We start from the raw sequence: 15,831 nt of genomic DNA on the forward strand, positions 1-15,831 counted from the left end.
GCAGATTCATGTTCACTTTCAATTAAACGCGGTCGGAAAGGAAGTCGTTCGGCTGTTGCAGGATCGCCTCTATTAAATACTCGAGCTACCTGACCAGTATAATCTACCTCACCAAATGCGTTATCTGTTTTGTTTGTAATGAAGAAGATTAACGACACCCAACCGGACATTTCTGGGAAGATTTAAGTCAAAGTTTACATATCTGTCTCTGTGAGCTGCATTCAGGTGCTTCCAGGCGGCATTTTAACGCTAACATGGATTTTCGGTCCTTGGAAGAGGTCCGCCTGCTTTTCACCTACCTTCATCGCAATGAGTCACTATTTTCGGTGAACCTGCATATTTTAAAATTTGACGAGGTTATTGTTCCTTGTTAAACTAAAACGTAATACATTTTGTGGTACTTCACAAATAACTTTGCAAATAACACAATCATTGACTAATAAGACATTTTAAAACCAAAAAGTCCTACACGCCCAAACGACTTCTCACCTAACACCGCGCTAATCTGAGACGACCTAAGACGACTTTTTAAGCATCGATTACATTTAAGCAGACGATTCGTAAAAGCATCAATCTATTCCAAAAACGTTTTGGCATAAAATTTGAAGTTTGAACATGAAACGAAAAACTAAATTCTGTTTTGAAAAACCAAATAATATTAAACTGCAATAGGCTCCATTGTCTTATAATAGACTAATACAGTAAAAGCTTACATAAATTATTAATCAAATATTTTGCATAAACATCAAATCAAAATCAAAAGTTAGTCAACTTCATTCTCACAATTAACACATGAAAATTATTCGTACAACTGTTTTTTGTGGTTGCATGCATTTATTTTCCAATAGTCAGATTACTCCTTTTTTAGGCTTAATATTAGCCCAAACGACCACCTATTGCGAACGCGGACTGACGGCGTGGTCAGAACATTCAGTTGTAAGAGGATTGCATGTCGCAATCCGCAGAGTGGCTCCACAGATCAGGGTCATCTGGCTAACGCACATATTCAAGCCTTGTTCCGCGAGACTGTACGCATTTTTCATGCAAACATTGTAGTCATTCAGAATGGCACCCAAGTCCTGCGACACGTGATTTACCAAATCTTCGATGTCTTTCGCAGTTAGTCCAGAATTTTTCTGCAGCTTTGCCAGTTTGTCGTTTAACTTTTGCGTAATGTTAACAGGGCTGTAGAAAATGTTGTCCCCCTTGAAGACATCAAGCAGACGCATTTGCGACAGCTTCGTTGACAAATTGCCTAGCGATCCCGAATATTCGGCCACCTTGGTATTGAGCGCTGTGTCGGCTGTATTGATGCAGTTGGTGAAAGATACACCGGCCAGGTTGACATTCATATCGCTGCTCGTTTTGACAAAACCGAGGCAAAGTGAATCGTCTTGTGATTGGAAATCGATCTGCTGCAGTATATATTCCTCCTTCTCGATAACTAAATTGACGAATGATGCTTTCGAGTTGATGATGTCCAGATGAAAATTGACCAGCTGTGACGTGACGTTACTCTTTAAAGCAAAAAGAGTCTTTTCTTCCTGGTCCAGTGTTTCCTTGTACATTGGCGCTATTCTCTTAAATGTGGCGATCACTTCCGCAGTTTCTGGGCGGTCAGTTAGCACTGCTCCCACGAGGGACAAAAATAGTACGAATGTCTTCATGACTTGTTGCGAACGTTGGTACACCGAAACACTGAATTACTTCTGCAAGTTGGTGGAACCTTATATACGCCAGCTGCTTGTTTGAAGAAGGCTACAATTCGTAACTGCAACCATGTTTCTACTAACGCTACCCTGAATTTTGTTATCCACAAAAAAGGAAGTCAGTTGATTCTGTTTACATATGTCATCCTTGAGGCTGATCTCGATGCGAGCATCAAGACGGGGATGGTTAATGCCAATATTTGCACGGTTAATCAGACTTCTTTTCCTACACGTGTCTGATAAACAAGCGGTGAACAAAGATCTAGATGCCCCAAACTCACAAACTGTGTGTTCAATAAACAATAAAGTAAGCCAGAAGTTCCCAGAACCTGGAAAGGAGAAGAAAAGGAGACGCTAATACACAAAAGTAAACTATGCGATATTGTTAAGAAAGATTCAAGGTGATCACAAGCAAAGCAACAACGCGAATAGAAGCTTCAGTCATAACATCTGTTTCCCGGAAATGCCTTATGGACATCTTTCGGGGAAGTAAAATACCAGAGGCAAAGATAAATCTAGTCAAAAGAATTCACTGAACCAAGTACATAAATCCATTACAATCAGCATTGATAACATCTTCATTTAAAAAATTATCTCGCACAAGAAAAATCTCATTTTAAAACCTCGCTGTGCGCAAGATGCTGTTTATACAGTAAAGCACAAAAAGATTACTGAATTAGTTTAAACCAAACCCAGCACCTTCTCACGGTTGACACCTTCTTGCTTGTTAGTGTTAATTTTTTTAATTATCCTATATGGTTGTATTCGGATACTTTGAACTCTTATACTGATAATCGGCTACTGATTGACTTATTGGTTTGGCTGCACCAAGCTATCAGAACTCTCTTACTATCTTTATGATGTGCTTGAGCTCAGATATTCATACAGTATTTTACAATTATCGAACTCGTTATGTAGAGGGTGTTCCATAACGACCCATACTTTTCAAATGTCTTCACTATTTGTCAGTCGTTTTTGGCAAATGAGCAAGATTTATTTGAGGTATAAATTGCCGTTTATTAACTAATTACTCAGAAAACAATATCGATTAAAAAACTGCCTCCATTAGACACTCAAAAAGTGGCCCTTTTAACAATTTCTCGTTGTGTTTGACACCATATCGGCAATAGAAAACGTAATAGCAGCAATTTCCGCTGTGACATTAGCTTCCAATTCTTCAATGGTCTTCGGTTGTCTGGCATGATCCTTACTCTTCGAATAGTCCCACAGAAAGCAGTCAGAAGAACTTCGGCATAATAAGCACACACAGTTTTAAATGTTGAACGATTATTTTCAATGCAAAGCGCTACAATTCTAGTCCACTTTTTTCGTAATTTAATTTATGACTAAAACGGCATAGACTAACGTTTCAAAAGCTTGCTAATTTGTAAAAATCTAAGTGAAAAATAGTGGAGTTATTTAACATTTCAATATTACGGAACTTGATGGAACACCCTGCAAGTCATCCCGTTATGCTACTATAAAACATCTGAGTTCACCACCATCTGCATTACAATATCATGAGTTCATTCAAGATATTGTAAAAAGCTTAAAATGTGTCATAAAAAAAAATTATAAATAACCAAATGTTTCAATACTTTAATGGTCCTTGTCAACTTTTGTTACAAATATTATCGCATTGAACGTCCATGAGATACCATTTAGTGAAAGGTTCGATCCGTGTATATCAAAGCAAAAATATATTAGATTCGATACATGCTATTTTCAGCTACGACGCCAGTATGTACTAATGACTCTAATTACGTTTGTCAGCGCACACTATCTTCAGCTGTTGCTCCGTTGTGCTCAAACTACTCTCGAGACCTGCCCGTGCGGTCTTCATGCACTCAACGAAGTCGTCCTTCACTTCGTTTAGCTCCTTTCTTAGTTCAGCGATCGCCTCACTGCTCAAACTAACCGGAAGCTTGTACGTGCCGCGCATTCGCTCGTTGAGCTTGCTGCGAATGTTTGCCGGGTCGACGAAGATGTTCTCACCGCGGAAAGCATTCAACACATTGGCCTGATCATACTGTTCACGCGAAATGGCCCCGTTAGTGGCGTCCGAAAGCTCCTTGAACAGTTCATCGTCCACACGCTTCAGGCAGGATGCGTACGAAATGCCCGCCAAATTCATCATGATCTCTGCCTTCTGCTTGACGAATGTCACACACAGCGGACCGCTTGTTAAGGCATCACTAGTTGTCAGCTGCTCGAGAATGCCCGACTCGCTGGTAATCGACGAGCGAACATATTCCTCTTCCGCGAGCAACAACTCCGACTGCACGATCGACACAAAGTCCTCATTGCCCGGCGAAAGGACCTTCTTGGTGCGCCTCAGGTCCGTGAAGAGTTGCAACGTGGCCGCACGCTCCGCTGTGACGTTCTATTAGCCACGGATGAAAGTGTTCAAGATGACGTACATTTTGTCTCCATCGGAGCCAGCTAACTACTTACCGCCACAGCGAACGAGGCCACCGTTAGCAAAAGCAGTGCCCTCATACTGCGTCAATATTTTTCGGGTTACTACTCCTTTCCTGGGGAACTCTGCTTCTTTCGTGACCACAACGACGAATGAGCGGGTGTGAAGCGTAAGTTTTCATTTTATAATGATCGCTTCCCACTTCCCACTTATCGCAGGGGCGCCGTTTTCAAGTGACCACCACCGATATCGATAAGATGGTATCGCGTCCAGTTAAAGCGGCAACCAAGATAAGCAACCACTGAGCGCTGGATCCGCAACCGTTTCGCAAGTCGAAAGGAAACCTATGAATCAGCATCTGTGGGAGAGGCAGTGCTTTATCTCAAACTGCTTTATCTTCTGCAACGTAAATCGGGTGTGAACCACCCGATTCGAGGACCGCTACTTAATTCTGGGAACGTACCTGTGGCGATGATCTATCGAATGCAAAGCAATCAATAATAAGCCTTGAAGACAACATTCAATCATGTGCTGGAATGCACTTATGATACTCCCCTGCTTTGGGGTTCACGTGGAGGCGTGATTTGGAAATATACTTTGCTGCCTGAATATCGATCTATTTATCGGATACCTGGTGTCATAGGTAAAATTGATGTGAGCCACAATGCACTTCTATTTCCATTCGATGATCTTATTAACTGTAAAGCTCAAATGTAAAGTGGGTGGATAAAATTAACTAACGATCTAATAAACCGAAATATTATTCATAGTCATATGTTATTGGTAGTCCTTCGAAATTTAATAGAAATTCAAATAAGAAATAAGAACTATCGATTAAAAACCAAATGAAATAGGAAAAGTTGCTATATGGAAAACAACTTACAATCAACCAACTGCATGGAACAGTAGATTGGTTTATTTGTTTTTGAACTTAGAATCGAAATGAACTAGTTTTCATTACTACTTAACACTCAAATGCGACTAAATGTATCACGATCATCGTAAGTAAGACACAGCCCGATCCTTTAATTTAAAAAAATACGATCATCGAAGCAAACTGTGGAATGTGTACTTGATGTATCGACCTCTCATTCAAGAACTCTATTGGCTTTACTTTTACAAGAACTTTTAATCATTTGCGAATTATTTTATACAATTTAAAGTAGAAGTATTAAATGTTAAGTGTTTTATTGGACGAAAAAAATGATATTGATTTTCTATACTGATGCATTCACTCAAGGCTTATATCTAAAAACTGCAGGTGCAGGGGTCTCCGGGTGTGGATTTTCACTCTCGGCTTCTGTCGGTTCCGTTTCTGCGGGTTCTGTCTCAGCTGGTTCGGGTTCAGTCGGTACCGTTTCCGCTGGTTCGGTTTCTGCCGGTTCCGTTTCCTCGCTGGGATCGGTTGTAGGTTCGGAGGGAACATCCGTAGGGTCGGCAGGCAGCAGAACACCGAGACAAATCTGCTGCAACTGCAATAGCACCGTGTTCAAGGTACTCTGCAGAAGCTGATCGTTCTGAGACAAACATCCTTCGTAGGCCGCCCGGATATCAGACAGTCGGGCTTCGAACGCTTGCACAAGTTCGGAAAGCTCTTGAACCAACTCCACAGGAGCTTGCTGGAGGGCCGAAAGTTTCTCCATCAAACGATCGATGATCGTCTGCGGGTTGACGAACACGTTCTGTCCCCGGAACACGTCATACACGCTGAGGTTGACGTACGACGTTTCGTTAACCTGAAGCACGTTATAGAAACTGACGATTTCCGACGAGAGCGTAGAGTCGACGGTATTGAGACAGTTCGTAAACGATACACCGGCAAGGTTCATGTTCACATCGACACTTTGGCGCAGGAAGCCCAGGCAGCTCGTATCAGTTTCCAAACTTTGGCCATTCACCTGGCGCAGTACACCGGCTTCGGCACTGATAGCACTGTTGAGAAAGGATTCCTTGCGCGTCGCTACCTCCACGTTGAACTTGTACACTACTTCCGAGCTGTTCAGCTTGGCACTGGCCACTGCATTGACGACCTGGTTTCTAAGGTCCCGAAACGCTGGATTCACCTCGCGCAGCGCATCGATTACTCGGAGCGATGTGTCTCGTTGTGCCAGCGATGCCTGGAATGGGTTTTATTCAGATCCAAAAAATTAGCTCCAACAGAAAAGCTATGCCATAAGCAAACAATGAACTTACACCAAAAACTGCCAACAGCAGGACGACGGGTAGAGCAAACGATGTCATTCTTCCTCGGTGACTTCTCGGTAGTCTCCTGCTATTATGTCTATCCGATTCGGCTGAACCCAACTGTTTGTGCCGTCCTGGGTCCACTGAAGTTTTTATACCAAGTTGGAATTAGTTTTCAAGTACTTCATCATCGACTGTCTTTACACACGAATCAGCACTCGAACATCATTCTAACCCAGGGAACCACCTCTTGTGGTGGTGTTGGTTCCGACGATGCTCCACTCAATCCACCCTCGTGCTATGCCTTTGGCGATCGTTGAGATATCTAAAATATCATTCGGTATCATCACCCCAAAACATAGCCCACACTTTCTACCGGTGGGTAAAGCAGGAAAGAGACAGTACATTCGACAATCGCTCATTCTCAAGGCCCCAGTAGTTGCCCCGTTATCAGTTACCGTAACATTTTCGCACCCTATCCTTCGGCGTTCGCATAATTAGATGGTAATTGATGCATGATTGATGCATTATGCTTTGCTCGTGAAACCCAGCGGAGCATATGGTCCAAAATCGATACAACTATTGGAGAAATTATAGATAACGGCACGATATTCTTAGGCAAGGTGGTGACATTCGGATTAGGTCATATTCTATTAATGGCATTGTCTTTGATCGGCTAGCGTCAGTTCCTTAAGAGTAGTACTTGACACTCGGATAAAAAGGTACTCCGCGGTCAAGCTAGCCTGATAGAGACTATCAGGCTATCTTCAGGCCTAGACCTTCATAAACCGGGGGTTTTCGAATCAAAGTCATTCTCAGCTGGACGAAGCAGAAGAAAGCTTTCTAGGAAGTCTATCACAGGTTCACTAGCACTGTACACGTGCCTCAATATTGCGGTACCAGTGAGGCTCCATTCATTTGTACCATGGTCTAGGTTGAGAAGACAATCGATGATCGATAAGTAAGGTCAACATGCGGTTATAAGATGCACTTTGTTGTCTTGCGCATTAAGCGACTGTGACGCAGGTAGGTTTTGGAGTGTCTATTAGTTTACTGGCACAACGTCACACGTAGATTCAACAGTGGAAGATAATAGTCGGCGTAGGACTGTTAAGTATCAGCGACTACTAAAGTGTTGATAGTGATGGTACGTAAACATCAATAAATTTACTCTTAAATGATAGGTCCTTCTTACGGATTAGGCAATGCTGTGATTCATTGATCGATTTCTATCCTTGGCCCAGTTATTACTTAGTGCATAAAAACCATCTTTTTCTCGAACTCAGTTTGAAGCATGCAACGAAATCCAAATTTCTACCTCGGAACCAAAGCAGGACATTGTAATCGACTGCACGAATTCTATTCTGCCTTCTTCATAATCCAATTTGAAAAACAATTTCCTTCACTATACGAACAATCAGTTTGTTGAGGTTGGGTTTCAAGCCGAACACTAATCGAGAAAACCGCCATAGCGAAACCGTCGACGAGGGTCTTTTTGGATTGTGTTCTCGGTCCTATGTCTTGCGCTTATTTCCCAGCTATTCCTGCCAACAATTTCAGTGCATTGCGAAAAACTTTCCCAATTTCAAAGCAAGGGCCGGTTGTTGTTTTTTCATCTGCTGCCGCACTGTCCTTGCTTGCTTTCGTTTCGAAGCGAAACGAAAATGTCTGTAATTTACAGTGACCATGAAAAAATTGTTAGCCACCGACCCGATATGAAGCTTTCAAGGTACAGCAAATTTACAGTGTTTTTGCTGTATATTTTAATATTATTTTACTTGCTTCTAGCACATTGCTAAAACTAACAAAATCTCCCCACTATGCACCTCTTCTACAAAAGCTCCCATTCTATCCTGCGTGCCACTTACGTATGGCTGGCCATTTTCATTCATTCAAAAGGCCCCGGCTTATCAATCGTGCCACAGAGCGGTGGCTGGGTTATTTTTAAACATCTTTTAAAGTCTTTTAGCACCAATCTGGTGTTCAAAGGTATCACATCCTTTAAAGCACAATAAGTCATCGTGAAATGGCACTAATTTCTTTCATTGGTTTTTGGGCGGCTATTAATAGGCGGCAAAACAAGTTGTGCACATGCTTGTAGAAATCGTCGTTGCCCAAAAAAATCGTCCGCGGATGATTAAAAGTCGCCAGATTAGATATTTTTTGGCCACAAAAAGTTTATTCCTTCCGCTTGCACTGGTTTACAACCGACGGCGCGGGCAGTGTCTTTAGGTTCTGTGATTGTAAATCAAACAACGGCGTGACGTCATGCGATAATCTGTGTCGCCGCGGTCTTATCGATCCCTGGAAGCCCGTGCGGCCAAATCATTAAAGCGAAATCACACACAGTACGGTAGCCCGGCCGTATGGTTATCTACCGTATCCTGTCAATCAAACCTGATCAATCAGCTCGGGGACCAACTGTTGGCACTGTCGCCCCGGTAGGATCTATGAAAACAATAACCGCCACTCGAATGAAACCGACGTTTCGAAGACCTTTCCCTTTGCGTGCTCATTATTAGTGACCTTCCTCAATTTATGCATATATCGAACGGATGCTCACTGTCTGGGTCTATGAGCAACCCTCAACTGACCCAAATTCCAAATTCCAGTGAATTGATAAGTGGGAATCCCTAAGGGTGTCTTGAGAAGCGCCCCTTTTCTTATGTCGATACATGAATCCACAAAGAAGTTCACATTTGGCTCGGGAGGGGATGACCAAATGCACAAGTCAGGGCCAGGGCAGATATATCGAGTATATAATGCCATGGTACTGATGGAATGGAGATCATACTCCTAGTTGTCTAACAATCGCAGCAGTCACTTGCAAATCAGTCTCAGCAGAAGTTTTCACTCACTCAGTTTCAAGCAAAAAAAAATGGCGACAAAAGTAGTACTTTTCGTGCTTGGCAGCATCTTCGCGATGGCGATAGCCCAGCGAGAGAACTCAACTGAGGTCATTGTGGCACTGAAGAATCTACAACCACGCTACCGGGAGGTGCAGGACTTTGTGATCCGCGAATTCACGGAGGCACGGCTCAACAGCTCGCAGGTCGTGCACAACTTCCAAGCCAACATTATCGACGCCGTAGATCTGCACGTGCACGGTGCCATTCGCGAGGAAACGGGCATCTTTAACGTCCTGGACCGACAGCAGCCAGGGGTCGATGGAACGTGTCTCGGTTTTGTGCGAAGCATCGTCGATATGAACGTCAACCTCGTCGGCGTGTCCTACACAAACTGCGTCAACACCGCGGACGATCAGCTGGCCGCTACCGTGCAGAAGTTCTACGAAACCATCCAGCAGGACGAGGCACAGTACACAGGTAGCGGCATTTTTGGTGTATTCAGAGGAGAAAACATTTTCCACTCGCCTCAAAACATCATCGAGCGTTTGAACGAGCTGCTCGAGACAGTGCGTGACAATCCGTCGTACATTGTGAACGAACTGTTCGACGTGGTAGTTCAGGTTGAGAAGAAGCTGGAACAGGTGGAACAGGAGTGCCATGATTGTCTGGACAGTGGATCTGAGCTACTGCTGATGACGCTCAACTTAGCTCGGACTCAGATCGTTCAGGTGTGCCAGGGTCAGCTCGATATTGAAGTCACCACTGAAGCTACAGATGTTGAAGCTACCACCGACTCCGGTCAGACTCCGGTTGCCTAAACAGAGCTGACTGAAAACGATGTGCGAAAGGTGTTTGGCGTTGAAGTTCGCTTCCTAATCAAACATTGAACTAATGTCTGTAGACAAACACCAATAAACCATTGTTCGAAACCCCACAAAACCGTTCCATTGAGTGAGCAGCAGTTCGGAGAGATGCCTTTCGAACATTTACTTAACTGGCTTGAAACATTATTTAGTAAATGTGAGCGGAAAACTTAAAATACATTATACATTCCGGAAAATGGCTGCACAGTGGAGAAAGGTTCGAAGGTACCATTTCGTTTTCTGCCCCACAAGCCTCTAACTTGTACCAAACATTTTCCTTTTCAGGGGCCAAAAACTTTCCTTTGCCAATGAGTTGTTTTGATAAAGCCCCCCGGGATAATAAACACACACGTGTTCGGGTCGTCCACGTGCGGCAAACATTTTTGGTCGTGTTTCTTTGCTCGAAACATACGAACTTGGCCGTCGTATACGCAGCTCAGCTTTCAGCGGAAGAAAGCTTTACACAGTACAAAACATGATTGATAGGTTAACACACGGTGTGGTTTTCGGGGTGCCCGGTAAAACTCCAGGTAAAATGTTTCACACACTTACAGGGAATGAAAGCGACAGCGATAGGGCTCAGGGAGCGAAGTGTTGCATCAGGATGAGAAAATCTTTATACAATCAGCCTGATTGTAATCTCCATCTTCGATGGGATAGAATTATTCCGACGTGAAAAATGGAATCACTTCCTGTCCACTTTTTGCGATGGTTTCTTCTTCGTGGTCGCCGTCTTCTTCGTTACATCGATTGCCACACTCGGCCGAGATGGTCGGTAAGCCGGAACATCCTGTCGGCTTGCGGCTTCTATCGGAATGACCTGGCTACAATTGCTACAATCTCAAAACGCTGCGGAAATAACGCAGAACGATCCTAAAAATTGGGCAACCGCTTAGCCGGGTTGCCGGTGCTCGGCTTACGCATTTTATCTGGACAATAAAATCGAAAAGTCTAACATTCGAAACAAATGGCGATAAGCCGTTTGCAGATATCGATTAAGGAATGTTGGCCCACCCTCTACCCTTTGACGTTTCGACCATGTATAAAGAGTCAGGGTCTCGGTGGACGATTGCATTATTCGGTGACCAGTTAGCAAGCAGTGAGCAGTTCGAGCGAAGGCACAGGCTCTCAAAATGAAATCGTTCCTCGCACCGATTGTTCTACTAATTGTAGTGAGCGTAAGTAGAGCAGCAGCACTGTCACTGTGACTAGCAAAGTGATATAACTTGTCCCAAAACGGTATTGGACCCTAGGTGGCTAACGGTCAACGCCCGGACACCGTGGCAGTGATTGACAAGCTGAACGAGATTCACCCGCGGTACAAGGAAATCCAGGACTATGTGGTTAATACGATCTCCGATTATCGGCTGAGAAGCTCGGCAACCATCTCCCAGTTCCACCAGAGCGTGATCCAGGTGAAGAACACCTTCATCGGCACCTCGATTAAACAGGAGGAGACCCTGCTGACGCAGATCAATGGACAGCCCTCGAGCGTCGACCAGCAGTGTCTGAGCTTCGTTCGTCAGAGCGCCGACTTGAACATGAACCTGGCCGGCGTCTCCTACACCAACTGCATCGTCACGGCGAACGATTTGCTGACCTCCACGGTGGACGACCTGTACAAAAAGCTGGACATCACCGAAATCGGTCACGTTAACGTGGGCCTTTTCGAGGAGTTCCGCGGTGAAAACGTGTTCTTTGGCCCGCAGCGCATCGTGGACAAACTCAATGCCAAGTTGAGCGAACTGGAGCAAGTGCCCACATTCATTGCCAGCGAGCTGCTGGACGCGGTCACAGGATTCTCCAGCTCGCTTGATAAGATCCGCGTGGACTACATCACCTGCATGACGGCGGGCGAGCAGCTGCTGAAGACCACGCTGGAAACCTCCCAGCTGCAGTTGGAAGTGGTGTGTGGTGGTCATTCCGTTCAACCAACTCCACCGAACATGGAAATGATTTGAGCGAAGACACACTCGGCAAAAGATGACTGACACTGAGGGGTGCTTGTCCAGCAGGGGGACGTTTCTCCAAACTCTGAAATTAAGCATTATGAAATAAATTTAGTTTTAATACAAAATTTATTTCAAATTTGATTGCACAAGAACATTATTCGATGATCTAAATCAACGGCTTCATTTCTAACCTTCAACTGTAAGCGGCTAATTAAAGGGTAAGCTAATTCGTTCAACAAATTTACATCCTCCGAGGGTCAACACAATAAACTAACAATGATGTGTGCCGCTGAGATGCTCTAACTGTGCGATTTCGAGAAATTGTTTCGTCACGTGATTACAAATTCACGCACAGTTTATCATTCTTATCATGTTAGCTTGGTTGGTTCAGAACGAGGTTAAGGACGCATGAAGACAAATATTTACTCCTGTCCCGATGGTGAGCGGAACATCTAGACATTTCTGGTTCCATCGAGATTACTACTTATCCGGGATCGGAACCGCCGTCCGGTCGTGGCCTGCAATTCGAGATTGTCCACGGAGATAACTAGGTTTTGTTCAAGCATCTTTAGGCTTGTTTTTGTGACCAAATTCAAAAAAGGGATTGTTTCCCATTTCTGATGCGTGAACTCGTTTGTCGTAAGGACCCATCGAGTTATTGTTTTCGATGCTTTTCGTTCCTTTGCAGGGCACCACGACGATGGTATGGCGACGACGGGATTGAATCAGCTGACTACCGACGACGCGACCTACGGAGACGGTAAACCGGCGGGATCATCCAATCCGCAAAAGCGTGGAGGTACGTTGTGGTGTTGTTGCTTCACTAGACGAGCCCATGGTTGGCCTACAAACCCCGTTTGGTGTCTCATTTCAATCCAGCCAGCCCGCTGCTCTACCGGGAGGCGGAACTGCGAAACGACTACTCGGGCAACTCCATCCCGCAGAACGGCGTCTGGGAGGACGTGGAAGTGCCGCTGGCGATGCCCTATCCCGGTGACCTGTTCGACGACGAGACCGGGCGACCCCAGCGCACGTACGACGTGCTGCAGAGGCTGTTACTGCACCGGAACCCGCAACCCCTCAACGGGATGGTCGGCCCGGTGTCCGGTGGCGGCGGGTTCCCCCTACGACTACATGCTTATGGCGACCGGAAGAAACGAACTCCGGGCCCGCTGAAAGCCCACTCCCATGGGCACAGGTAGGGGTCAACTGTGTGTTTGTCTTCGGGCAAAAGTTTTAAACGAATTCACCAACCGACGGCACTCGGACCGCTCTGACTTGTTTCAATCCCGGCCCGGTGAGTCCGAATCCCCGCCGAGTACGGCGAGCGGTGAAAATTACTTTCATCGCCGGGTCAGGTGTTTCTCGGGACCCTGAGCCTGCGAATTAATTAGAGGCTCTTCACCCACATCCTGGTGCTAATTGAAAAGCTCACGAATGGACTGTGCCTTTCTCACGGAGCGCCAGTCCGGCATGAAATTTAAACAGCCATTCGGTGTGGGTGCCCAATGTTGAATACATTTTGGGGGACAGGTTAATAGTTTGTGGGAGGTTTTCCCTAACCACCAAATTAATCAACGTTTCCAGCGAATTTGCTGAAATCCATTCGACGGCACAATCAATTTATTCACGTTGAAAGATTCGCTCCGTTGGCCGGTGTTACCGAACCACTGGCCCCGTTGAGCACAATCCGCCATCGCGTAACCTGTCAGTTCCACCAGCCAGCCAGATGGGTTATATCCATTGTTTTACCCCACCCCAATCGACTGGCATATTATTCTTACAATCCGCCCAAGAAGTGGCCATTGAAACAGACGCTTTCAAGAGACGAAATTGATTTTAAACGATATTCTCGTCCGAACGACTCAGCCGATCCGATAAAACTGAGCTCACCGCACGGACTGCGTAACAGGCCGCTATCCTGGTGCTTGAAAAATATCCTTTACAGAAGTAATGAAATAAATCCTTCCCACCGGGAGACACAGCTGTGCGATTAAGCTTTATTTGTGCAATCGCCCGGGCACTTAATATAAATTTCTTCTCAACTCGGCACGGACCAATTTACGGCAAACGTATCGTCAGCCGAAGGAACGAAACGTATCACCATTCTCGTAGGCGTGTGTGAGTGGACAGTCTGGCCCCGTCAAATAGTGTCGAGAAAGAGCCGACGAAAAAGCTGTTCGAAAAGTGTCAAACATAATTCGTGATGAGCCGTTCAATTTCGGTAGAAGCCTTTAAATCCACGGCCCAGCAATGCTACGGATTCTCCGGACTTGATTTGATTTGATTCGAACTCACTCCGGTGGCCAGTGGCACTCGACTGGCCGACCGAAGACGATGACAAAGTGGCAACTTAATGACCTTAGGACCTTCCCGGGACTACCTTCCACCAACCGTCGGGGCCAGGGTGTGTCTCCAAACCGCTTCCAAATCACCGCCTTGCGCACAAAAAACTGTTATAAACTGCGGACGTAGGCCGCATATGCTGCCATTTTCAGCGGCCCAATTTACAATGGCCGCCCCAGCAGCCGGTCGGGGCCATACCTTCGTCATCTTGACGCTTTTCTCTCACGATACACAAGACGCTGGGGTAAAGAAACCACCATGTAGGACGGGGCCCACGAGGTGGTGGGCAAATAAAAATTATCATTTGGCTCGCTCCAACCCGCCGGGTTCTCGGAACTGTCACAGTGGCTCGCCAGACGTTGACGTCAATCATGTTGGTGCTGGTGCTCCCACATTATTATTTTTCTTTTTCTGGGCGCCTACTGAAATATGTCAACCGTTTTTGCAACTAATCTGATTCGATGTTGCCTCCGGACACAAGCCCTCTCCGGACCGCAGTAGCACCTCTTTTGTCAGTACGTGCTTCACTCTCAGACGAACGGAAAGCCTTGCCTTATACTGCATCCGAAATAGGAAACATTATCACGGCGCCGACCCAATGATATGCAGATGCGTGTTTTGATGCTTCGTCCGCATTAATATTAATGGGCGCCTGCAGCCCAGGGATGCTGCCGCTGGGTGACGAATGTTTCGCCCCGTGGCGCTGATGTTTATTTATTTTTATTTTCCAACAATCTAATGAAAGCGCATTTAAACACCGTGCCGGGCATGAATGCTTTCGAAACAACGTCCCCCGACAGTGGCTCATCGGATGATGTTGGGTACTTCCACGAACATGGGCAAACCGGTCGGTTCTAAGACAAAAAAGCTGTTAAACATTGAAAAGAGGTTTCTCCACCGACTTGTCGTCTTGTGAAAACTGACGTTTAACCATCAGTTTATGGTAAAGCGACAAGAAAAAAATCCAATTATGCAAAGCTGTGCAAACATCCGATTGCTTGGAAGCAATCTATGTGAACGATGTTTAGATCTTCCAACAGACTGATGATACCTTAGTCTAGTGAAGTGAAAATTTGAAATCTTGTTAACCAACACATTGGCAACGAAAATGAGACACTAGGACTTGAAAATGAGGCTGTTCAAAAGATGGTTCTAGCTGCCAATAGTCAATAGTTTAGCTTTTTTGGCAACATTACTTTGTTTTGATATCAGAAAAATTATTTTAAGTCGAAAAAAAATTGATTTAGTTTGCAACCGATTTTTTGAAAGAATTAGACAATGTCAACTTTTGTGCCTGAAATGACGTTTTTGGCGATTTTTTTTCTGCTACTTATTGAAGAAAACTGTTACAGAATCGCATCAAATGATTGTTGAAGGTTGCTTTTGGAAGATCGCAGTACTTTAAGAAGTTTAAAAAATGTCATAATGGCGACTTTGACTTAACAAACAAAGAGCGTCGAAGGACTCCAAAAAACGGATTTTCTGATGGGACAGAAAGGTGTGGTGCAT

General features: G+C 45.0%; 3 protein-coding genes across 3 annotated transcripts in view; 1 reads left to right on the plus strand and 2 right to left on the minus strand.

The window, feature by feature from the left end:
- LOC131211610 (uncharacterized) overlaps nucleotides 1–15,831 on the plus strand; it is a 28,896-nt gene that overhangs the window by 2,999 nt on the left and 10,066 nt on the right. Inside the window, exons 3-4 of the mRNA XM_058205163.1 lie at nucleotides 12,665–12,775; nucleotides 12,856–13,174. Coding sequence (XP_058061146.1) covers nucleotides 12,665–12,775; nucleotides 12,856–13,174 — 430 coding nt within the window. The remainder of the gene's footprint in view (nucleotides 1–12,664; nucleotides 12,776–12,855; nucleotides 13,175–15,831) is intronic.
- LOC131211612 (uncharacterized) lies at nucleotides 3,289–4,282 on the minus strand. Its single transcript, XM_058205165.1, has 2 exons — nucleotides 4,164–4,282; nucleotides 3,289–4,092 (listed from the first exon to the last, which is right to left on the minus strand). The coding sequence occupies exons 1-2, from the start codon at nucleotides 4,206–4,208 to the stop codon at nucleotides 3,466–3,468; spliced, it is 672 nt and encodes a 223-aa protein (XP_058061148.1). The 5' UTR covers nucleotides 4,209–4,282; the 3' UTR covers nucleotides 3,289–3,465.
- LOC131211611 (uncharacterized) lies at nucleotides 5,292–6,427 on the minus strand. The gene is made up of 2 exons (XM_058205164.1): nucleotides 6,322–6,427; nucleotides 5,292–6,245 (listed from the first exon to the last, which is right to left on the minus strand). The coding sequence occupies exons 1-2, from the start codon at nucleotides 6,367–6,369 to the stop codon at nucleotides 5,364–5,366; spliced, it is 930 nt and encodes a 309-aa protein (XP_058061147.1). The 5' UTR covers nucleotides 6,370–6,427; the 3' UTR covers nucleotides 5,292–5,363.

Source organism: Anopheles bellator, chromosome 2, assembly GCF_943735745.2.
Source record: "Anopheles bellator chromosome 2, idAnoBellAS_SP24_06.2, whole genome shotgun sequence".
NCBI lineage: Eukaryota > Metazoa > Arthropoda > Insecta > Diptera > Culicidae > Anopheles > Anopheles bellator.

Bases quoted from the DNA above. Each gene is read 5' to 3' on its own strand.
- LOC131211612 (XM_058205165.1), bottom strand. From the start codon at position 4,208: ATGAGGGCACTGCTTTTGCTAACGGTGGCCTCGTTCGCTGTGGCG. The intron at 4,093-4,163 runs GTAAGTAGTTAG...CGTGGCTAATAG, and splicing joins TGGCCTCGTTCGCTGTGGCG to AACGTCACAGCGGAGCGTGC.
- LOC131211611 (XM_058205164.1), bottom strand. From the start codon at position 6,369: ATGACATCGTTTGCTCTACCCGTCGTCCTGCTGTTGGCAGTTTTTGGT. The intron at 6,246-6,321 runs GTAAGTTCATTG...AACCCATTCCAG, and splicing joins TGCTGTTGGCAGTTTTTGGT to GCATCGCTGGCACAACGAGA.